At 39.9% G+C, this 24,903-nt stretch overlaps 3 protein-coding genes across 4 annotated transcripts; 1 reads left to right on the top strand and 2 right to left on the bottom strand.

Moving 5' to 3' along the window:
* Nucleotides 1-3,517: 3,517 nt before the first annotated feature.
* Nucleotides 3,518-6,940, bottom strand: LOC147489095 (alcohol dehydrogenase-like 2). 2 transcript variants are annotated; one of them, XM_086571529.1, is made up of 10 exons: nt 6,773-6,940; nt 6,546-6,682; nt 6,414-6,460; nt 5,600-5,925; nt 5,259-5,341; nt 4,602-4,677; nt 4,348-4,412; nt 4,163-4,258; nt 3,876-4,037; nt 3,518-3,776 (listed from the first exon to the last, which is right to left on the bottom strand). In XM_086571529.1, exons 1-10 carry the CDS (start codon nt 6,819-6,821, stop codon nt 3,660-3,662), a joined length of 1,158 nt encoding a protein of 385 aa, XP_086427655.1. In that variant the 5' UTR covers nt 6,822-6,940; the 3' UTR covers nt 3,518-3,659. The 2 variants fall into 2 exon arrangements, with proteins under 2 accessions (XP_086427655.1, XP_086427656.1); XM_086571530.1 differs by lacking the exon at nt 6,414-6,460 and having other exon boundaries at nt 6,773-6,933.
* On the top strand, nt 6,786-21,165 carry LOC147489093 (ABC transporter G family member 48-like). The gene is made up of 4 exons (XM_086571531.1): nt 6,786-6,901; nt 19,996-20,286; nt 20,409-20,477; nt 20,925-21,165. Exons 2-4 carry the CDS (start codon nt 19,996-19,998, stop codon nt 21,060-21,062), a joined length of 498 nt encoding a protein of 165 aa, XP_086427657.1. The 5' UTR covers nt 6,786-6,901; the 3' UTR covers nt 21,063-21,165.
* On the bottom strand, nt 16,385-16,996 carry LOC147489094 (uncharacterized). Its single transcript, XM_086574567.1, has one exon. It carries the CDS (start codon nt 16,994-16,996, stop codon nt 16,385-16,387), a length of 612 nt encoding a protein of 203 aa, XP_086430693.1.
* Nucleotides 21,166-24,903: the final 3,738 nt, after the last annotated feature.

The following is a 24,903-nucleotide window of genomic DNA, read 5'->3' as shown; positions in this document are numbered from 1 at the left end:
GGCTTTAGGTCTCTGAGTCCGTAGCTTTCAGCTTTGAGTCCTTGAGTTTTTGACTTTGACAGTTGACTTGACTTTTGACTTTGACTTTTTGGGACTTTTGCTCATAAGCTGGAATCTTCTCAAGCAGCATAAATAGCCATCTTTTTTGAGCTAAAATGCACGTATTAGGAATATGCGTCCTAAATGGTATGTATCCTGCAAACGGTAGTAAAAGATATAAGTTTTTTGTTCATTAAGCATAATAAGGGCATATTTGAAGCATTGTAAAGATAATAAAACACACATTTGAGAGTTGATCAGTTATTTTGATTAATGTAAAGTTTCTTAGAATTATGCTTAATTTCATACCTTTAGAATATGACCCATTATCAACTTATTGTCCCCAAGAACCACCATCCGCCTTTTTCTTCATTTGGTTTCAATTGAAAGTTTTACCTCATGAGCATTCTCCTAATAAGTTCTTGAATTGTTGTTCAAGTCTTCATCATCATCCTCAGATTGTCGTGATCACTAAGTATGGGAAATAAACAACAAAATTCCCCAAAGGCTTTGCTTAGGGAGTGCAAACTACATTATCTTATAGCTTAGAAAAAACTCTCACTATGAACTCCGAGACCACCCAGCAAAACACATTCAAGAACAAAACGAAAGTTGTAAAAAAAAAATCAAATTAAAACAATATTATCCAATAGCATAAACATAGAAACCCATGCATTTATATACGAACATGTTGCACCGTGCTATCAAAATTGGTTTTCCTAAAAAAGCATTACATAAAACCGTAGACAGTCACAAGTACAGTATAACTCGAAAACAATTGCATTACTGAGTAATTATAGTGGTTGGGTAGTGGGTTTTGAAGTTGTTCATCTTAGATCTTTGAAGAGTAGAACTGTGATGGAGAAAAACCAAATTTTTCCTAAATTTCCTATTGTTTTTTGTATGGTTTTTGGTGTATGAAGATGTAGACAACTAGTTATTGAGAGGTTGAGGATTAAAACATGAAAACTATAGTTGTTTTATATGGAAAACATGAAGATTTAGATAAGAAAATGTAGCTTGGTTAGCAAGTTATACTCATTTGATTTCAAATGAGTATAACCAATTTTGGTGTGTTGAATGAATGAATAAGAAGTTGTTTTGAATGATTATTTTGATAAGTAACAAGATTAAACACTTTGAATGGAAGAAAACCAACTAGATTCAACAAAGCTTGAAGCTTAAAACCATGCATAAAAATGGAAAACAATGAAAATAAAACTAAATAAAAACAATTAACTAATTATATAAATTATTATCTCATACGTACTCCTGCTAGAGTCTAGCTATTAGTTAACTAGCTCCCTTATTTTGTGGGCATCTCTACACTTATATATGTGTAGAGATGTACAAGTTTGTCATAATCATATCTTATCCAACAAGCAACCTAATTTAGAACTTTCTTGTGCTTTCTTTGAGTGGATAGGATCAAGCCCTTTGGGCCAAAACCTATGTCTTTGGGAATTTGATCATTTGGTCTTTTGAGGCTTTTGTGCTTAACCATTATCTTGCAAAGGGTTGTCCTTGGTCTTTGAAGTCTTGGAGTGTTTCTTGAGCTTTTGAGTTTTTAGACCCTTGAGTTGACTTTGATCTTGACTATTGACTTTTTGACACTGTTTTTCAGTTGTCCCATAAGGTCCCTTTTATGCTCAGTTTGGCTCTAGAACACGTCTTTCTAGGTATTTGGTCCAGAATAGGACTGTATCTTGAAAAAGCAATAAGAACATGAGTTTTCTACATTATTGATCATATAATCTTACTAAATTGAATTATTATAAGAGGATAAAAACGCATATTTAGGGACTGATCAACTACTCCCAAACAACATTTTGTTTGTCTCCAAGCAAAGAAGAGAAATAAAAACAGAAGAAGTCAAATATGTGTTTATTATACTAATATCGTTTTGTAGAGTGCGACTGCATTGACCATATGCAACAAAACCTTAAACCATTAAGAATTCCCTAGTGGACGAGCTTAAGCCTCGTGAGAGTTTTCCAGAGAAGGTATTCACAAACTTCCTCTATTTAGCACAAAAGGTTTTGTCTCTTTATTCTCAGAAGTTTATACATCTCATTAGCGGGTGAATAAAGACAAACTCCTTTAAACTTAGGATAACATATGTACAGTAATTTAATCATTTAAAAATAAAAATATATCAATCTTCTTTTACAATATTTCTTTTTTTTACGATGTTGATTAATTGATACTTGATAGATTCATTTTCATTTTTTTGGTACCATGTACAATGTCACTGAAAATATATTGAACACTCTTCTATATGCAAACTTTTTTAGGAAAAGAGTATTTATTTACATAACAAGATAAAATTTTCAGAAGAGAAAGCGAAGTTTTAGACGTTTTTTGCTAGTAGTATTTTACGACAAAATAAGAAAATTAAATATATGGTGAGGGCCTGAGAGCATTGAGAGCATTAGTTCAGATAAGAAAACATAATGATTGAGGATTTGAGGGTTAGGCGGTCAGCTGAATCCTCATGATTTAGGCCCGTACCTACTTGTGGGTGCTATTCTAAAAATCGGTCTAAGATTTGAATGAGTTTAAAAGACTAAAGTCCTATGGGGTCTCAAAGAGTATGTTTTTTATATGAAGTCGATAAACTATTGCATTTTTTGTAATAAACCGATCTTTCTTTCGCCTAGGCCCATTTCATTTAAAAATAAGTGGACCGACTAGGCGGTCCAGTCAAAATTTTTTTTTTGAATGATTAAATATCGAAAATTAAAGGCCCGTGTAGTCTTAAGATTTGAATGAGTTTAAAAGACTAAAGTCTAATGTAAATTATATGCCACTATAACAAAGAGTATGTTTTATATGAAGTCGATATTCTTCAACTTCATAAGTATCTTTCTTTATGTTTATTTTTTCTGGCGCCCTAGCTGTCTAAGTTGCTTACTTAGAAATGCCTAGCGCTCGGTAGGGGGTGTCAAAAATGGCCCTCAAACCCTTTCAAAACATGGGGCCGACCCCTCAAACTTAAGCCCTCCCTTAAGCCCGGCCCTCATTAGGCCCTACATTTATTATATATATTTTAATAAAAATTTTTACAATATATTTTTGCTAAAAATCACTTAAAAAAATAAGTATAATTTCATTATAATTGAATTTAATGTTTATTTTTTTTTGAAGTTTATGGTAAATGATTTTTTAATGTTTCTAAATTTTTTTGTAAATCAAAGTTTAGATGTGTATTAGCCCTATATATATTGAGGGGCTGGTAAAGGCTTTGGGAAAAAACCGCCCCTCGAAGTAAATGAGGGTAGGGCTGGCCCGAAACCCTCAAAGCATGAGGCTTCATTGTTTTAGGGCCGGGCCAGCCCGGCCCAGCCCATTTGACACCACTACGCTCTCCCACTGCCCTACTTCTGCCTATCGTTTTTTAGAACACTGTTTGTGGGTTATGCAAGGTCAGTTTTGGACTGTTAGCTGTTGTCTTGCCGATCATTTTCCAAAAGTAGAGTTGTTCCGAATAATTTTTTATTTCAATTTCCGCAAATAAATAGTTGTCATCATGAGCTCAAATTCAAGGCTCGTGGGAACAACCTACCGAAGTCTTGTAAACATTCTTGATTATTGGCAACTACATGAAAAAAATAATGCAACTATTTATTCATCCAAATGATACATCGGAGGCTCTTTCCTTCGATGAGTAAATCAAAGGCCTTATTAATGTCTTGAAAGCCAACCTCGTGAGTTATGATCTCGTCCCAGTCGAGCTCCTGCAAAACGAAAATGCAACATATATTAAGTCTATAGCTTACATCAAATGTAGCATGCGCACTTTGGGTGGGGAGTGAAAAATGCCCACACTTGATTACCTTGTCAATATAGCGTTTAGCTAAGAGCGGAATGTCAGTCTTGGGTTTTATTCCTCCAAAGAAGGAGCCAGTGATGCTTTTGCCCCATAACACCTCGTAAGGACTTACGCTTAGTGGTGTGCCGTGCATCTCCACACCTATGATAATTGTTTTGCCCCACCCCTGCATTCCAATCCAATAATTATAGATCTCTGTCTTTGCGTAAGGCTAGTTGTTACTAGTTAGCATGTGAACTGTAAACAGAAAACTCAATCCAGAACATAGAGAGATAGAGAGAAGAGGAAAACCCATCGGCAGCTAGTGAAGGCGTCATTCATGACCGATGCCAGTCCTATACACTCGAAACAGATATCAGCCCCTCCAATTGTCATTTCTTTGATCACCTGACATCAATATCATATACGATCAAATCAGGGGGGAAATGGCACGGCAGTCATTTAAATATATGTGCTTCGTGAAAATTTCAACTGACCTCTTTGATCGGTTTTTCTGAGCAGTCCTTTGGGTTGATAAAATCTGTCACTCCAAATTTCTTCCCTGAGCTCCTCGATATAATTCACAAAAGCATATATCAGAATGGTGATCTGACCTTCCGAAATACGTACATTACAGCTACTGGTCTACTACTGTTGTTCTAACTGACTAGCTCCCTAGTCCCTAGTCATAATCACTCCCCAGCAAGGCAGCAATGTAGAACAACTTCCAAGTAATTTAATTAAAACACACCGATCTTAAACTTTTCAGGATTCATATCCACACCAATGATTTTTGAAGCTCCCCGCAGTCTTGCTCCCTCAGCTACCTGTGGATCAGATTATAAGTGTTAAGAAAGTAGCAACAGAAGTTAAGCTTAGGGGATATAATTGTTGAGGATTTTGTTCCTATTGTAAAAAGGTTATTCATTGTTTTCGACTTCAAAAATAAACACAATGCAGGGGAGAAAGACGCCCGACCAACCTATGAGGTTATCACCCTTTGAAGTTACGTTGGCCTTTGACTGAATGCAGATATTACAATAATAATTACTATGTCTCGACTTTCGGTGTTGCCATTATTGTCTAAGACATGGATCATATCACAGCTGATCATCAGTCTTTTTCGGACTCAGGATCAACTCATCACCGTTCATTACCTAATACAAGTGGATTTGGAAGCAATAATCTATATAACGGTTTTTTCTGGTCACTGAGACCAATTACTCAGACAACTGAACAAGTCAATGCGCTTAAGATCAGCGTGTGAACAAACTCATGCCTCCTACCAGAAGAATAGAGATTTTGGGAAATCATGTCTTAATTCTTTTTTGTTAATCATATCCATTACAAAGTCGTATGAACTATGTGTTGTTCCAAGCAAATACTTCCATATGTCATTTTATATTACCATCAGTCCAACAACTCCAAGTCCAAAGATTGCGACCGTTGAATCCTTTTGGACGTCTGCCACTTTCCAAGCAGCACCAAGTCCTGCACGCATCTCCATTCACAGATTTATCAAATAACTGTATGGAAAATGCTGGAGACCTACCCGAGGCATCAGGTATTTTCAACAGCATCACTTGTTCATTTCATACAATAATCTCTTTGCAATTTTGATTAATCACGTACATTTGCAATTGAAAATGCTTGTGCAAAAAAAAAATCGATCTAACTCCAGACAAATACCATCTGACTGAAATATTTCTTTCTATTAGATGATTGACAATGTGTTTAAAGTAATCTTACCAGTTGAGACACCACAACTAAGTAAGCAGGCCTTATCTAGAGCAATTTCTGTGCTGATCTTCACTACATGAGCTATATCCACCACAGTATACTCAACAAAACTTGACACAGACAAGAAATGATGCACAACATCTCCATTGGAATCTATAAATCTGCTCGTCCCATCCCTCGGCATACCAGCACCTGTTCTAAACTGGAATTTTGTGCACATATTGCTCTTCTCCGACTTACAATCAATGCATTCATTGCAATTTGCTAGAAAAGAAGGAACAACTCTGTCTCCTTCCTTCACTTCCTCTACATAATCTCCCACGCTCTCCACCACCCTATATGTTGAAAAAGATCCATTATTACAGGCTTGACAACGATATTTCTGGAGAAAAGGATAATAGCCTTATAATCGACTAATTTATTCTTTAACATGTCTAAGTAATAAAACAGGTACTGTTAAGTTAGACTTGGTCTTAAGTTCTTTAATCATGACAGTTCAATCAGTCTTGACATATACATATGATTTGCCATTGAAATCAGTATTTAGGAAATGTGAACTTTCACTATCAGTCTACATTTGCATTTGTTTTTCTATTGACTTGAGCAGTAGTTTTAGCCGACTGTGGCAAATTATTATTTGTCATACTATCAAAAGTATAAAAATGAAGGTCACTTTCCACATAATTTTTTGTTCATAAAGATGAAGTTTGTAATGCATCGTCGTCGTGATTATTTCAGAATTGCAGCTGGTCATTTGATGAAGAACTGCAGGCTATCTAGCTAACTGGAAGAGAAAAGGAAATTTTTAATTAAATGCAGTTACCCAATAGCTTCATGCCCGAAAATCGTTGGATATACTCCTATAGGTGCCTAAAAGGAACACATCAAGGAAATTCACTGTGAAAAAACAGAAGCAAAAATTCAGTACTATCTGCTAATTGTATGTTCAGCTTACCTCCATTTTCCAACCGGTAATGTCAGAATGGCAAAGAGATGTACAGAGTATTTTGATCCGAACTTCATAAGCTTTAGGTGGAGCTACTTCAATCTCTTCTATAACCAGAGGTTCCCCTGCCTTTCTACCTATTGCAGCTGCACTTTTATAAACTCCATATTATTACTCAATTATGAAAGAATGCGTACGGGCTTGCATTTGAGTGAAGAGTTGGAGAGAAGTCTAACCTTTGCATCTTATAGGTTTTCCTGTTGTGTTTGGTGATGTGCTCCCCATTCTTCAGAGTTCAGATACGATTAGAAACAGTCTCTTACCTCCACTTCGTGCAGAAGGAGTTTTAAGAAAGACAGAGGAAGGTGAGAGATTCTCCTTTCTTTATTAACAACGTTTAGCTGTGGCATGTTAATATATAATATAACGTTTCATGGGAGTCTGTATATAAAAACTGATTCCGACTTCTTTAAGGTTAAGTGTGATGCACTTTTGCACAACCATTTTTTTTTTTATTTTTTCAAACCACAACTTTTATATACACTGGCAAAATGGCCGTGGTTAATATTGAAAAGTAATGAAGAAGCACAACAAATATAATAGTTTTAGGTGGATAGTAGATGTCTATATATCATGTACACGTAATTAGAAACTCACATGATAGATTTGCTTTTTCTGCATCTCCTGAGAACACGTTGATGTAAATATATCTTTACCAAAACAATAAATAAATAACCATTGATGTGTATAAGCACATCATCTAAGATTGAAAAGTTGTATATTGGTATATCTGTGCAACATTTTCCAAGATCCAATTCATTTCAATGCAACAACCAAAATGTATAAAGAAAGTGTTAATAACACACCATCATTGGCATACATCTTATAATTAGTATGATGTCTTGAATATATATAGTTTGAACACACTATTACATCCTAAATCAGCATATTACATTTTCCAATATCTATGCGCGGTTACTATACAAAGCTCGTGTACTTTGGATCCCACACAATTTCTGAAGGATCATTAGTCCTGCATTAGATAGTCCTACTTGGCACACACCAAAGGCGGAAGTGTAGGCTTATTTTAGTTCCACGTTGTATACTCAAAAATTACAACCTATGAACTCACTTGTATTAGGGTATTCTTTTATCTCTCTCTATCTTTCTCTCTCTCTCTCTCTCTCTCTCTCTTTTTTTCTCTCTCTCTCTCTCTTCCTCTTCTTTTCTTTATATCCTCTCTTTTTCTCTAACTTCCTTCTCGATCTGGTTCGTTCATCTTTTCCTTTCAACCTCTTCACTTGTCGCTAACTATATATGGCAGTTCTCGGTAGTTAGGTTACCGCGGACCTGATCCGCTGCATTATGTCTCCTCTTTCCTATTCAGCATACGTCCCCCTTGCCACATATAACATCTTATGTCACGAATACGTCCACTATAGATGCCCTCTCTCGGTCCTATTGATAGTCCACGGACCGACAATGGGGCCGAGATCTAACTTCTTCCATCCACGGTATATCCATATTATTTCACATTGTTCCCTCTGCTGCGTAGCACGTGCTCCCTCTTTATCGCCACGTGGGAACGGCGCATGCGCCTATGTCTCTGGCTTTGCAAATTTCAAGACCCCACGTGTCACCTTTTCTCTGGTTTCTAGCTTGGCAATTACCTCTTTACCCCTATCCCTTCAAATCCCGCTCAAACTCCTCATTCCTCTCAAAACCCCAAACTCTTAACTCCCTTTTTCTTCATCCTTCAACTTTATTTTCCTCCGCATCTTACTCTCCCTTTCTACTGCTCCTTAATCTTGTGGATCTAGCTCGCATCACTTGAGTTTCCTCTTTTGGTCACTCCATTTTCTTGGCTATTGCGTATCCCATGTTTGTTTTTCACCGTCTATCTTCCTTTCGTTTATTGCTATACTCCTTTTTCGGTACTGTTACACACTCTTTCCCTCTTTCATAGCTTATACTCTTCCCCATTGCTTCAAGCTACCAATATTATTGTTAAGTTTAGCATGTCGGGATCGGAATCGGTGGATACCTCCGCCACTAGATCTGATAGATCTGAGACCTCCACTTCTAAGTCTAGTCACCCCTACCGCTGATCGATCAGAATCCCCGGCCTCAGAGTCTGCTAGTCCGGCCGCTGTCCCATCTACTTCAGGGAGGAAGGCTACTCTTCCGCCCCCTCCATCATATTACCGCAGACCTAATTTAGTTGTAGTCAAAGCCGCTTATGGCATCCCAGATGATGTGGTATTAGAACACGTGTCTGGCATCACCCATTTCCCACACTTGGTACCACCGCGGCCAGGTTGTCTTGTTGCGACCGTTGGCCAGATAGCGGCCGGTTTGCGTTTTCCTTTGACCCTTCTTGACGTCGAGGTATGCAATCATTTTAATATCCCGCCCTGTCAAGGCATAGGTAACCTCTGGCGTGTTATGTACGCCGCTAACCATTATAATAAAACCCACACTCCTAACATCCAACTTCAAGACATAATCAGCCATTTTTATGTGAAAAAAAGCACCAAATTTGGCAGTGTAGGATATCTGTCATTCTGTACTCGTCCGCAGAAGAAGTCTTTTGTCCTCCGCCTTACGACTTCTGACAAGGTGTGGCACTACTATCCCTTGTATGTGTTTGGAAGTTTCATTTCCGCGGATCTTCCTTCAGAAGTTTCTCTAAGGCACCTCAATTTCCTTAAGAGTGGTAAGTAAATACCCTTTAATCTACAGTACTTCTGTATAACTTTGTTTTTAATCTGTCCTTTTCTCTGTGAATTAGGTTGGATACCAGATTCGCGATCTCAACTATACACCGGCGTCTTCTCTGTGATTTTTCAAGAGCTTAGTGATCTAGGAAGCGACCAGTGCGAAGTTCTCGGCATTGACCTTGAAAAAGGCAACCCTCTTTTGCTTGATCCCTATTTACAAAATATTGGTAAGTACCAAGGTCCCCTCTATAGGTTGCCGCCCCCCAAAGAACGAAAACCAAAATCCTCTCCACTTCCCCAACGAAAATGTAAAGCCCACAAGTCATTTGGATACACAACCAAGATCTCCCCCTCTCCCGAGCCCATCGAGCCGCCACTCAACCTAACACCCCTACCCCCGATACCGCCCCTCTTCATATTCTGCTTTAGCAGATTGGGAAGACGAATTTGCACATCCCTCTTCTGTTCCAGCCTCTACCATGGCCTCCAACAAATCCTCTAAACTCAAACTTTGGGAAAGCGACTCAGATGGTGATGAACCCATTGAAATCGCGGCCAAGAGCCCCAGCAAAAAAGGCCAGAACTGACCCTGTAGCTCCCTCTGAACCACAAACTGAATTGACGAGGCCCTTGGCTCAGACTCACCATCATGGGAAGGACCCCATTCGTCATGTTCCCTTTCATATGGTGCCGCTAACATTTGGCACCTCCAATTCAAGGCCAGATATCGCGAAGTCAACATTCGGGACTTGGCACTAGACAACCCGGCGGTCGCGGCGTCTTTGTTTTTAAATTCTCACCTTCCACGAGACCAAGCTTACGTCGATTCTGGCTCGTTTGCATCTCACAGAGCATCCATATATACCGGTTGGGAAAAGGTGTGTTAGTGTCCCTTTCCTTTTCTTTTTCCTTATAACTCTTTCTAATAAGTATTTGGCCTCAGATGAGCTTGGATATCGGCTATGTGGTGCGCAGACTGACCAATACATTGGAGGCTCTGGATGTCGCAAAAAAGGAGATCAATGGTCCTGATGGTTGGAAAGCCAGATATGCTATGCTAGAAAAGGACCGTGATGATCTTCGAATCATTGATGTGAAGGCTCAGAAAGCTTTGCAGCAAGCTGAGGACAAGCTTTGCGACTATGTTGTGGGGTTGTGTCTAAACTGGAGAGCCAAAAGGAGATGGAGAAAATCTCTATTCAGGCTGTAGTGGATAAGGCTGTGAAGGAGGCTGCTGACATATTCTGAAGCCTGGTTGAGAAGAAGATAGCCTCGCCAACTTAGTCAACAACTCGAAGAGCTTACTGCTGCTGGTTGTCTTCTCCCCCCTGCGCCTTCCGTCCCTTCTATTCAAACTGCCTCACCATCCCCAGTGGTTCCTGAGGCCGCGACACTAATGTCACCCCAGGCTACTCTTAGCGCGGTCACCTCCCCGATTGAAGTGGACGATGATCTCACCACCGCTGTGGAAGTTGCTGAGGTTTCTTCCCAGAAGGATGTGGCTGAAGGCCAGGAATGAAGCACAGAAAGTTGTATTTTTATTCATCTGAAGTTCACACATTCTGACTGTTTGAAATTTTTAGGTCTGTATATTTATACTCTAGCCTGCTTTTCTGGGTATGCCCAGCAGGCTATTAAGCAAATTTCATTTGCCTCTCATATTTTGCTCAAACTACTATCTTTCATAATGTGATACATATCCTCCTTAAAATTAACTCGGTTTTATTTATTAGCTGTGAAGCCTTGTGGGGCAGCTCAGATTGCCTCCAAGTTGATTTGGACTTGTAGTCTGCAAAGGGATATGATTCCCCCCGCTGTCTTTGGATGGCTGTGAAGCCTTTTGGGAGCAACTCAGTTTGCCCCCAGTTTGATTCGGACATAGAGTCCGCAAAGGGCTCATCCTCCCTGCTATCTTTGGATGGCTGTGAAGCCTTGTGGGGTAGCTTAGATTGCCCCCAAGTTGATTTGGACTTGTAGTCCGCGAAGGGATTCCCCCCGCTGTCTTTGGATGGCTGTGAAGCCTTTTGGGAGCAACTCAGTTTGCCCCCAGTTTGATTCGGACATAGAGTCCGCGAAGGGCTCACCCCCCCGTTGTCTTTGGATGGCTGTGAAGTCTTTTGGGAGCAACTCAGTTTGCCCCTAGTTTGATTCGGACATAGAGTCCGTGAAGGGTTCATCCCCCTCGCTGTCTTTGGATGGCTGTGAAGCCTTTTGGGAGCATCTTAGTTTGCCCCCAGTTTGATTTGGACGTAGAGTCCGTGAAGGGCTCATCCCCCCGCTGTCTTTGAACGACTGTGAAGCCTTTTGGGAGCAGCTCAGTTTTCCCCCAGTTTGATTCGGACATAGAGTCCGCGAAGCGCTCATCCCCCCGCTGTCTTTGGACGGCTGTGAATCCTTTTGGGAGTAGCTCAGTTTGCCCCCAGTTTGATTCGGACATAGAGTCTGCGAAGGGCTCATCCCCTCCGCTCCGCTGTCTTTGGACGGCTGTGAAACCTTTCTGGAGTAGCTCAGTTCGCCTTCGATATCTTTGTTTCCATGCCAATGCTCATAATGAAATTGAAAGAAGTGCACTCTTTAATCACATAACATTCAACATAAACTTTCATTTCTCTTCTCATATAGTTATATCTAAAACATTTTTCATTCTTCAACTGCATAATGAAACAAAGACTCATACATGGAATTTTTTCAACATTCTAATGTTCCACGGCTTCTCGATCTTTTCCCCCGCTAAAGTCTGCAATCGATAGGTGCCAGATGTGCCCACTTCCATCACGACATAAGGTCCCTCCCAGTTGGGTCCCAATTTTCCTTCATTCTCCTTTTTAGTGGCTGGGGTAACTCGCCGCAGCACCAACTCTCCAACGTTGAAGGATCGTGGCTTTACTTGCTTGCCATACTGCCGCTGTAACTTTCGATGATACTCCTCCAACCGTATGCGGGCTATTTCTCGTTTTTCTTCTATGAGATTCAACTCAGTGGCTAATATTTTCTCATTCGTTCCCAATTCCACAGCTCTGGTTCGGGTTGTTGACACTATTATTTCCACTGGTATGACCGCCTCTACCCCATATGCCATTGCGAACGGTGACTCACCAGTGGAGGTTCGCGGTGTTGTGCGGTAAGCCCATAGCACATGATTTAGTTCGTTGGCCCATGCTCCTTTCCGCTCCTCTAGTTTTCTTTTTATATTATCCATTATGATTTTGTTTGATCCTTCTGCCTGCCCATTTCCTTCTGGGTTGTAGGGGGCCGAGAACCCTTGCTTCACTTTGAATGCTTGAAGGAACTCTCTTACCTTTCCCCTAGTAAATTGGGCTCCATTATCCGGGATGATCAAATGAGGTAACCCAAACCTACATATGATGTTTTCCCACAGAAACTTCTTCACATTTTCTTCCTTGACCTGCTGTAGTGCCACTCCCTCTACCCACTTGGTAAAATAATCCGTAGCAGCCAATATAAACCTCATTTTGCCGCTTGCCATAGGCAGCGGTCCAACTATATCCAGTGCCCACATGGCGAATGGCCAAGGGCTGAACACATTATGTAAAGGCTCTGCTGGTGACTGTATGAACGGTGCAAATCTCTGACACTTCTCACATCTTTTGGCATACTCTGTGGCATCCCTCTTCATATGAGGCCAAAAGTACCCCTACGATATCAATCTGTGGGTTGTTGTCCGCCCCGCCGAGTGACTACCGCAATCACCTTCGTGTACCTCGGCCAAAATTTCTTGAATTTGCTACGGCCCTATGCACTTTAACATGGGTTTGTTGAAGTTTCTCCTGTACAAATCCCCATATAGTAATGTGTATCTTTGACTCACCTGTTCCATCTTTCATCTTTCCTATTTGTCTTCTATCTCTACCCCCTTTAGGAATGTCTTTATGGGTGTCATCCATCCCAGGTCCTGCTTGGTAGTAAGCCAAACACTTTCTTCCTCTGTGGTACTTGGCTTGCTCAACACCCTTACTTCAATAGACCGTCCCTCTGTTCCAGGAAGCACATCCGCCACATAAGCCAGTGCGTCGGCATGCCTGTTCTCTTCACGGCCTAGATGGGCAAACCTGATCTTATCAAACTTGTTTGCTTTTCTCTGTAGGACCTCCAGGTATTTTGCCATCCTTGGGTAGCGGGCTATGAATCCCCCATTCACCTGACAAATCACCAGGTTAGAATCCGAGTAAACAGACAATTCACTCACCCCCAAATCTTTTGCCAGATCCAATCCTGCTATTACCGCTTCATACTCAGATTCATTATTAGAAGTCGAAAATCCCAGTTTCATTGACAACTCTAGCCAATTGTTCTCTGGGGTCACCAGAACGACCCAATTCCGTTCCATTTATCTGTAGCCGAGCCATCCGCGAACACTCTCCACCCATTCCGCTGATCGCGGTTTGGTTCCCCTTCTTGTTCCATAACCATTTCTTCTCCCCAAGTTGAGCCCTCGGCTGGAAATTCTACTAAAAACTCTGCCATGGCTTGTGCCTTTTCTGCCGTTCTAATATGGTACTGAATCTCGTAACAAATGAGCATCACTGCCCATTTTAGCATTCTGACTGACTTTTTTGCCTTCAACGCTTGTTTTAGCGGCAGATTTGTTATCACCACTACTGAATGGGCTTCGAAGTATGGCTTCAACTTTAAGGCATAAAATATCAAAGCCAAAGCGTACTTTTCAATTATGTTGTATCTTGTTTCCGCGTCTAACAAGGTTTTACTCTGGAAGTAGACTGGCCTTTCTACTTTTTCCATCACTCGTACAAGGACGGAACTTACTGTGTATTCTGACACTCCCAAATATAAATGCAACTTCTCCCCCTGGTTCGGCCGTGACAATAAAGGCGCTTTTCCCAAATAACCCTTCAACAACTGAAAGGCTTCTTCACACTCCGCTGTCCATTGGAAATTCGGCGTTTTTCTCAATAACTGATACAACGGCCTACATTTGTCCGATGACTTGGAAATAAATCTATTCAATGTTGCGACTCTTCCAGCCAACCGTTGCACCTCTTTCACATTCTTGGGGGGATTTCTATCAGGGATCTAATCTGGTCGGGATTCGCCTTTATTCCGCGGTACGTGACTATGTACCCCAAGAATTTTCCTGAAGTTACCCTAAATATGCATTTTTCAGGGTTGAGTTTGAGTTTATGCCTCCGTAGTATGAGAAATGTTTCTTGAAGACCCTCTAAGTGTTCCTCTTCAGACATGATTTTTTCCACCATGTCGTCAATATATATCTCCATGCCTTTTCGAATCTTATCTTCAAACATCTTTTCTCCTAACCGCTGAAAAGTGGCCCCAACATTCTTTAAGCCAAAAGGCATCCTTGTATAGCAGTAAGTACCACCTTCCACCATGAAGGTTGTTTTCTTCTGATCCGGGCCGAACATCGCGACTTGATTGTACCATGGACGTGTCCATAAAAGAAAATATTTTGAACCCTACCGTTCTGTCTACTAGTTCATCCACCCGAGGCATAGGGTAGCAATCCTTGGGACATTCTTTGTTTACGTCCGTGAAGTCAACGCACATCTTGACCTTGCCATTCGTTTTTGGAATTGCGACCACATTGGACAACCAATCAGTAAACTCTACATCCCTAATTATCCCGGCTCCCTTCAACCTCTTAACCTCTTCCCTAGATCCCCTCAGCATACTTAGGTCTCACGCTTCTCATTTTATGTCTAATTGGCTTCGCATCTTCATTCATATGCAGGCGATGACAGGCAAACTCAGGGTCTAACCCTATTATATCCTCTATCACCCATGCAAATATATCCTTATTCTCTGTAAAAAACTAGATCAGCTTCACTTTCCATTCATCCGGCAATTCAGACCCTACTGACGTAAATTTCTCCTCGTCTCCTACCCCCAGGTTCACTATTTCAATCTCATCTAACGTTTTAGGCCCGGGTGGAGGCTCATATATTGCTTTCATCGCCGCATCCTATAATTGCTATGCAACTCCTTGTTCTCTGGCCGCGCCCTCTCCTTTCGTTCCTCGGACCATATTTTTCATGGTCACCTGATGGATATTTGGCGCCGCCACTTGATCCCCTCTAATTTCATATATCCCCCCATTGGTGGGGAAACGAATCACCTGGTAATAGGTTAAGGGAATTGCCTTCATTTCATAGATCCATCGTCGCCGCAAGATTGCATTATACTGGGAGTTGGTGTCCATTACCATGAATCTTGTGAAGACAGTCGTCGGATCGGTTGTTACAGGTAATACCAGTTCCCCCATAGGCTCAGTTATACTGCCATTGAAACCAAACAAATTTGTTTGAGGGGCCTTCAACTGATCTCTGTCGATGTTCATTTCCTCCATGGCCCCTTTGAATAGCAAATCCACTGAACTTCCGCAGTCTATCAACACCCTCTTCACCAAATAGTTTTCCATCACTATAGTGATCACCAATGCATCCTCATGCTGTGAAACAACCGCCTCGAGGTCCTTTGGAGTGAACATTATAATTTCCTCCCCCGTTGCGGTTCCATTGACTAACCGCGGTATGCTTGCCACTTCATTGACTGCCTGCAAACTTGTCGTCTTTCTAATCTTGTCTCGGTGTGCATTTCTCCCAAGTGTTTCCCTACTAAAAATGACATTGATAGTTCCTAAGATTCTAGCCAGGGCCGACACTCTCACGGCTTGATGAACTTCAGTGACAAATTCTCTCAGCATACCTTTCTCAATCATCCTTTCCACCAAACACTTCAAGGCATAACATTCATTAGTAGCGTGGTTCCTGATCTGATGATATTCGCAAAATGGTTTCCCCTCTATCTCACCCGGAGTATTTTGCGGACCCTCATAATACTGCCGCCCCTTAATTAATTAACGGCAAGATCTCCTCTAACGGCCTATTAAGCGGAGTTGGCTCTATCTCGCGGTATGGCTTCCTTTCCGGATATCCCTCCTACCATGACCCCAGTCCTCTATGGTCCTCTATTTTCCCCTCTGTATGATACCTTTTCTTTTTCTCTTTTTTTTTTTTTTTTTTTTTTTTTTTTTTTTCTGCTCTTATCCTTTGGGTCATCTCGATCCACCGCCTACACTGTTTTCCCCGATCTCTTCTGTTCCTTTGCAGTCCTCTGCATTATGTCCTCATATCATATGTATTTTTCTATCTTTGGGTACAGAGTGTGCAATGTGGTGATTTCTATCTTGGACACCGACTCGTGAACCCTACTTCCCTGCCTCAAGCCGTGTTGGAAGGCTATAACCGCGGTATGCTCATCTAAATTATCCACTCTCAGTGTTTCTTCCTTGAACCTACACAAAAACTCCCTTAATGATTCTGCTGACCTCTGCTTGATATTGAATAGAGCCGCGATATCTACCACCCTCCTTTTCTGGTGTATGAAGTGATCAACAAAAGCGCGCTCTAGCTTTCCAAATCCACTGATGCTCTTCGAAGCCAACCTATAATACCAATCTGATGCTCCCCCCTTAAGACTGGCAGGGAACATCATGCATCGGAGACCATTGTACTTACTTTCCTGCCATAACGACATCTGTTGCCTGAAGTGATGCAGATGATTTGTCGGGTCTCCTTTGCCATCATACCTTTCAAACCTTGGCTGGTTGAACCTCTTAGGCACTTCCGAATTCCATATCGAATCTGCCAGTGGATTCTTATTGAGACTTGCAACCTCTTTCTGCGCAGCACTTTGGTTCGCTCTTTCTGCTATTCGATTCACTTCCCTATATTTCTCAATCATCGCCTGTACGACCTCCAGCGTGATGCCCGCTCTTGGTTATGCGCCCATGGGCAGATATCCCTCAGTCCCCCCTTCCATTTCACTGCCTCGTTGATCCCCCCGCTCGGTTTCCCCCCTGTGTGGTCTCCCTTTCTTTTCTCAACTCATCGTTCTCATTCCTTAACCTTACTATTTCCTCTTGAAGAAGACTGGTGGCGTTTGCCGCCTCGTCCGATATCTCTTCTTCCCCTACTCCTTCCACCTCTACACTCGCTGTTTCCTCTACCTCTTCTCGCACTGCCTCTTTCCTAGGTCTTCCTACTCCTCTTTTTGCTATGGTGGCCATTTTGCTAATTCGGTCCCCACAGACGGCGCCAAATGTATACCCAAAGATTACAACCTATGAACTCACTTGTATTAGGGTATTCTTTTATCTCTCTCTCTCGATTTTTTCCTCTCTCTCTTTCTTCTTCTTCTTTTCTTTATATCCTCTCTTTTTCTCTAACTTTCCTCTCGATCTGGTTTGTTCATCTTTCCCCATCTTTCCTTTCAACCTCTCCACCTGTCGCTAACTATATATGGCAGTTCTTGGTAGTTAGGTTACCGTGGACCTGATCTGCTGCATCATGTCTCCTCTTCCCTATTCAGCATACATCCCCTTTGCTACATATAACATCTTATGTCATGAATACGTCCACTACACACGCCCTTGTTGGTGGAAATATTTCATGAGGTATGACCGACTACCTCATTACAATTTAAAAACAATTAAGTTTACTATCTACTCAAAATTTTAGTGTAAAATCATGTTATATGAGATAGTAAGGGTAGCTAAACAAAAACCAAGGTCTGCTTGTAGTAGGACTTGGGGTATTCTTTATGTCACCCAAATACCCAATCAATTTTTTCATGTTACATTTTAACATCTATAATTACAACAGAGGAGTTGGGATGTTCTTCAGTTATGACTTCGACACATATCCTAATATGCTTACGGCCAACTACCCTGCATCTTTGCTACTAACATTAACAAGACTTCATCAGTAAACCTAGGATGACCTTAGTTGTATTATCTTAAAAATCAAATAAAATATCATTCGAATCAGAGTACGTAACAACCGAAAAATAGAAAATCAAAAAAGCGGGTGGAAACCTCAACTAAATAGTATAACAGAGTAACAGACCTTCAGGTACACAAACTTAAGAATATATGATATTGCATGCGAAGACACGGATTAGAACCAGTCTAAACCTAAAAAAAAAAAAAAAAAAAAACCTCATTAACCATTGACATTGGCATTTATGTAAAAAAAAAAAATCAAGTTTGAATTTTCTAGCGTTAGAAATTTTTTATTGTGCTTTATTTTACGAGAACAATTGATAAGAATTTCAAATTGACAAAATTGGTTTAGTTATTAAGTGGTTACTTTTTGATAAGCATTTCGAGCTTTTTAACAGTTATCTGTATCTAATATATTATATATAGATAGCAAATGCGCATGCCCTTTGGGTGCATATAAAATCAGTCTTTAAAAACTTGATTGTTTGTAAGCCAATAGGGAGTCATTGAGAAAGAAAAGCATAAACACTATACATATGCACTTTTGCCAATTTTATAACCAAACATGCTAAAATAATAGAACAAAAACAATCACCATTTTAAAGCAAAATATTTGTTCGTCCACGCTGTCTTCAATCATTTTACAACAACGAATACAAAACACAGAGCATGCTCAAAAAATAAACAAATGAAGTCCTTCCTTTGTCATGTGATGAAGTTGTAGGAACATTTGGTGGTCTAATAACAATAGCACTTGTGCTAAGTCCATTAGATGAACCTGCAGTCCCAAATGGAACAATAGCGTACACACCCAGAGATGTATTGCTCGATTTCCACCTTCCTCTTTCTTGATTGGGGAGCTTAACACTATAAAAACATACATATGTGTCGCCAGTCCCACGTCACTCCATAACCTATTGGTGCATTTTCTCTTCTCTTTGTTGGTCCCTTTGTTTGTTTGTTCTTATTCACCACCTGCAAGTATATGTGCATGCCAATTATACTACCATGTAAATAATGTGAACAACTAAATGTGCAAATGACGTGTAGGTTTTCTTTAGAAGGCCATTGCATCCGTCATTCCCTCTGACGTGATTCCAGACTAATAAAGTTTTTTTTTTTTTTTTTTTTTGCTTGAGGGGTTAAAAACGTACTGTTGAGTGTAGTACTATGACCTCAAACTCAAAGCTACACCAACCATGCTCTGTCATAAGGCTAGTTGTCATTACGAATATTTAATTCAATAGAAACACATTATTACAATATGAACTTTGGGCCGTAGGCACCTGTTGTCATAAGTAGATATTTAGAATTCAAATAATACCTAAATCAAATATGAAGAAGTTCAATGACATGCCTGTTTTCATGTTAATAGCGGCATGTGAGATTGTGAGTATATAGACAATGAAGTAAAGAAGTAAATAACAAATTGAGGATTTTAAAAAAGGTAATACAAACAGAGGGATACAGATGAACCATAGCTTGTGCCTGCATTAACCTTAATCAAATCTGAAGTACACAAAATCTGGTGTTTCCCACACTTGGAAATCCATGCTGGTTTACCTGGATAAAGAAATTGTTCTTGTAGGTTGAGGGTCAGGCTATGTGTTGCAGCTTGATCATTTGAGAAGTTAACTTCGCGCCACGTATGTGAGATCAACACATAGCTCAACTTCTGTTTACAAGTCTCCCAACGAGGTCTCACTTCCCATGAAAGCTTTGAAGTACCAAAAGTGCCGCCTTTGAGTCTAACTCTATCCATTGCCTGTTATATAGAAAGTTTAGAAAGAGGTTTTCATGTTAATAGCGAGCTTGAACCATTTGAACAGTGTCTGCACATTTAATCTGAATGCCATTTACCTTAGTGTTAAGGATTATGACCTCTGCTATACAGTTTGTCCAGCATCATGAAGTTAGTCCTGGAGCATAATATAAACTGTGTTTTCTTTTTATGTCTCAGATGTTTGTTGATGAAGTTACAGATTTGGTTGAGCTTAATATATTGAAAGATGCGCTAGTCGGTCTTCCAGGAGTAAATGGCCTTTCAACTGAACAGAGAAAGAGACTCACGATAGTTGTTGAGTTGGTTGCTAATCCATCAATCATTTTTATGGATGAGCCAACATCAGGGCTCGATGCCAGAGTTGCTGCTATTGTAATGCGGATCATTAGAAATACAGTGGATACAGGACGGACTGTCGTTTGCACTATTCATCAACCTAGCATAGACATTTTCGAAGCTTATGATGAGGTATAACTAAATTTTGGAGTTTTCGGTCTCTATGTTTTGATTTTTTGTATTATAATACCCTGTTCTTGTTGCTTCTATTTTATGTAAACCGGTTTTTTTTTTTTTTTCCTTATTCTCTGCAGCTGCAGCTACAAGTCATATATGCTGGACCACTGGGTCGCCATTCTCGTAAGCTAATAGCATATTTTGAAGTGAGTATTCTTCAAGCTTGGCTGTGCTTAAGGACTTATAGTTTTCCAGGCATGTCTAACGTACTTAATTATGACTCATTCATATGAATATGTTATCAAGACTTTTCATTTATATTGTTAATAAATGATGCATGTGTGGACTTCTATTCTGTGACTTACAATAAGATTTCACTTATCTCATGGAGTTACTGCGACAAGGTTTTAAGTTGTCTAGAATTGAATGTTTTGTGCTGCTTCTGCTAGTGTTTTTTTGTCCTCCTGGGATTCTAAAATGGAAAGAAGAACTGTGTTTACTTCAACTTTGACTGGGTTCCTGTCAATCATTGAATGCTTTTGCAGCCTGCATCAGAAACAATCAAGCATTACATTTTTATTTATTTTTTCCGATAGTCAAGAATTGCGAAATTTGGAGTCTTTAAGAAAAGCAATATTCTCAACATTTTTTAGGCAGTGCCAGGAGTCCCAAAAATCAAAGGTGGTTATAATCCTGCTACATGGATGCTTGAAGTCACTACTTCTTCTGTTGAGGCTCAACTAGATGTGGATTTTGCAGAAATTTATATCGATTCTGACCTTCATCAGTAAGGGAACTATGAAGCTACAATGTTAAATTAATCTGTTTGTAAGTCATTTGCTTATTGTTTATCCCATTTACCATTTCCCTCTTAATGCCTTTTTGATGCAGGACAGTAATATATTTCTAATTAGGATTGGTTTCTTATTATTTATTAGTCTGTTTTAGAATTAGAATGTATTTAGAATTATTTCCAGACTAGAATTAGTAATGTACTAGTCTATATAAGAACATCGTAGGATGTAAACAGAAGTCATTCAATATTATCAATTTATCAAAGTCTTTTACATATATTCTTACTTTTAATTCGCTTCCACTTCGTCAATTGGTATCAGAGCTTTGGTTCGATGGCCCATCACGATGATGCTGACTCGCGTTCTCCGGACGCAAATATGGGATATTTTGTTACCATGGTAGATGTCAATCGTGCTTTGGAGCAAGCTTTTACGGATTTTCGATCGGAAAATCAACGCTTCATACGAGAGGCGATTTCGGCGGAGTTCCAGAAAGAAAGAGAACGAGGGAAAACTCAGGCTGAAAGCGACAAACAAGTTCGACTTCAAAGCACCACCCATAGTGCACCGGATTCCAACCTTGATCGTCTTTCTCGCAGTACCGACAATTCCCGCAACAACAACAATCCACTTCCCCAAACTATTCAAACCCACCAACCCACCGCCACTCATCAACTACAGAACACCCATCCCATCAATTCCTAACCCCAATATACTCCATATCAACTACAGAACCAATTGCACCACACCTCTAGTCAGCATCACACCCACTACTCCACTAATTTTCAACCCCATATACAACCAACACATCTTCCTCAAACACGACCTCCTGATTTTCAACCCAACTCTCAAGGCATCAATTCCACTCTTATCCGGCGAACAACAGTTAGAGAAGATGAAGAATTTCCAGCACACCATCATATCCAACACCAACCTGTGTTTTTGGACTTTCCTAATTGCACTAACTTTACCACCCAAGCCCAACAAGCCCATAACAGTCCATATACCCAACCCCCAATTCCTACCAATTCTTATTCCACCGGTCCAGTCCATCAATTCCCAAATGCCCAGTCACCACTTCAAACCACACCCATTAATGGGCCAACCCAAACTGGTTTTGCACCCTACCCAATTTTCCAGCCCAATCTCCAAGATTATAGCCAACCGCATAATGGTATAGACGACGATGATGATGAAATTGAGGAAATTGTTATCCCACATAATCTTCCAAATTTGCAAAATCAAAATAATTTTCGTCGACAAGGAAATAATTATGATGGTAACGGACATAATTTTGGTGGAAATAGTAATGGAAAACCGATTGCATGCTCGCTGGGTTGAATATTTAGAACCATTTAATTACATCCTGAACCATAAATCTGGTGTTCAAAATAAGGTGACAGATGCTCTTAGCCAACGTAATTCCTTATTGATGACTGTTCGTAGTGAGATCGTTGCTTTTGATTATTTGAAAGATCTTTATCATGATGATCCAGATTTTGCAGATATGTGGTACAAGTGTTCTTCCAATCTATCATGTACTGCTGATTATTTACTACATGAGGGTTTTCTTTTCAAAGGAAATCGTCTTTGCATTCCACAGGGTTCTTTATGAGATTTTGTTATTAAAGAACTTCATGGTGGAGGCCTTGGTGGTCATCTTGGTCGTGATAAAACTCGTGCATTGGTGGAAGAGCTTTATTTTTGGCCTTCTTTGAAGCAAGATGTTGCTGATTTTATCCGACGATGTTTCATATGCCAACAATTCAAAGGATAGAGACAAAATACTGGATTATATACGCCCCTTCCCATTCCTTCTAGGCCCTGGGTTGATTTGTCTATGAACTTTGTACTAGGACTTCCTCGTACACAGTGAGATAATGATTCTGTCTTTGTTGTTGTGGATCGATACTCAAAAATGGCACACTTTATTCCTTGCAAGAAGACAATGGATGCTGTTAATATTGCCAACTTGTTCTTTAGAGAGATTGTTCGCTTGCATGGTGTTCCTGAGTCCATTACTTCTGATCGTGACTCCAAATTCCTTAGTCATTTTTGGTTGACATTGTGGAAACGTCTTAATACTTCTTTGAAGTTTAGTAGTAGTGCTCATCCCCAGACGGATGGCCAAACAGAAGTAGTCAACCGTACTCTTGGTAATCTTATCCGTTGCATTACAGGTGATAAACCCAGACAATGGGATTTTGCTCTTTCCCAAGCTGAGTTTGCGTATAATTCTTCAAAGAGTCGGTCTATAGGCAAGTCTCCTTTTGAGATTGTGTACTCTCGTGTGCCTAATAATACTTTGGATCTTGTAGCTTTGCCTTCTTTGCCAGATACACATGCTGATGCAAATGAGTTGATTGATAATGTGCAAAAGTTGCATGAGGTGGTGAAAAAAAATCTAGAGTCTTCTAATGCTAGGTACAAAGCAAATGCAGACAAACATAGGCGTCTGAAGACTTTTGAAGAAGGTGATATGGTTATGGTTTTTCTTCGTAGAGAGCGTTTTCCCGTTGGTACTTACAACAAGCTCAAGAGGAAGAAAATTGGTCTCCCTACGGATTCTCAAGAAAATAAGTGACAATGCTTATATTGTCGACCTACCTGAAGACTTGCATATTTCTCCTACATTTAATGTCCAGAATATTTTTCTGTATCATGGAGATGAGTATGCTTCTTTACCTAAAGTGAACTTGAGGTCGAGTTTTTTTCAAGAATGGGAGACTGATGTAGGACAGTAATATATTTCTAATTAGGATTGGTTTCTTATTATTTATTAGTCTGTTTTAGAATTAGAATGTATTTAGAATTATTTCCAGACTAGAATTAGTAATGTACTAGTCTATATAAGAACATCGTAGGATGTAAACAGAAGTCATTCAATATTATCAATTTATCAAAGTATTTTACATACCTTCTTACTTTTAATTCGCTTCTGCTTCGTCACTTTTCTAGGAGGAATCAGGAATTTATCAAAAAGCTATGCATTCCAGCACCAGGCTACCAGGATCTTTACTTCCCTACCAAATACTCACAAAACTTCAGAACTCAATTCATGGCTTGTTTTTGGGAGCAGCATTCACTACACTAGATTTGTTGAAAAAAGACATTACAGATGCGTTGTTTTATAAAAAAAAAGACACTTTTGGGTGTCGTATGGTGACCCGTTTTTTTTGCAGTCGTTTTTTTTCTACGACACTTGACATGTGTCATTTTTCATTTTTTCATTTTTTTTTAAAAAAAGAGCCGAATCAGGACCAAAAAAGTCCCTAGCCCAATATCTACTGAATCATGGCCAAAAGAAACCCACCCAGTACAGGTTAATTGGATCCATTCTTACTTGGCCCAAAATCTCTTCAGAAACACAACCATACCCAAATATAACCATTCTCAAAATAACCAGAAGCCCAAACTACATAACCAAACACCATAATTCAAAGTCAACTAGCTACTTCTCCAATTCAAAAAATTATCCATAATTAACCAACGGCCTCGTATTAATTGACTCAAAACCTTGCTAGACCAGGAGCAGCTGCATATGCTAAAGCTGTCAGAGACACAACTTCCCATTCATTTCCTATCGTGGGAGTTTCCTGTGTATCCTTATCTTCTTCCATGTTTCAAATCTAGTGTTTCCCTACACATGATTCAAACCTTAAATAAGCTCATTTGCACCAAACAAGTCAACAACGCAAATATCTGAACTTAAAATAGAGATAACCCAAACAAGGACTGTGTTTAAAAGCAAATAAAGATGTGCTCAATGCTAAACTTAATTTTCCATGCCACTAGATCTATGAAACAACTAATTATATGACCAACTCATCCGTCCACA

The sequence above is a fragment of the Coptis chinensis genome, chromosome 7 (assembly GCF_015680905.1).
Source record: "Coptis chinensis isolate HL-2020 chromosome 7, ASM1568090v1, whole genome shotgun sequence".
NCBI lineage: Eukaryota > Viridiplantae > Streptophyta > Magnoliopsida > Ranunculales > Ranunculaceae > Coptis > Coptis chinensis.
The sequence above is the reverse complement of the archived record's forward strand: the minus strand, read 5'-3'. Positions and strand labels throughout refer to the sequence as shown.

Excerpts from the sequence above, each read along its gene's own strand:
- LOC147489095 (XM_086571529.1), bottom strand. The coding sequence starts at position 6,821 with ATGGGGAGCACATCACCAAACACAACAGGAAAACCTATAAGATGCAAA. Across the intron at positions 5,342-5,599 it reads TAGTTGTGGTGTCTCAACTG|GACTTGGTGCTGCTTGGAAA; the intron begins GTAAGATTACTT and ends AGATGCGTGCAG. Across the intron at positions 3,777-3,875 it reads CTAAACGCTATATTGACAAG|GAGCTCGACTGGGACGAGAT; the intron begins GTAATCAAGTGT and ends TTCGTTTTGCAG.
- LOC147489094 (XM_086574567.1), bottom strand. The coding sequence starts at position 16,996 with ATGATTGAGAAATATAGGGAAGTGAATCGAATAGCAGAAAGAGCGAAC.
- LOC147489093 (XM_086571531.1), top strand. The coding sequence starts at position 19,996 with ATGTTTGTTGATGAAGTTACAGATTTGGTTGAGCTTAATATATTGAAA. Across the intron at positions 20,287-20,408 it reads TTTTCGAAGCTTATGATGAG|CTGCAGCTACAAGTCATATA; the intron begins GTATAACTAAAT and ends TATTCTCTGCAG. Across the intron at positions 20,478-20,924 it reads AGCTAATAGCATATTTTGAA|GCAGTGCCAGGAGTCCCAAA; the intron begins GTGAGTATTCTT and ends AACATTTTTTAG.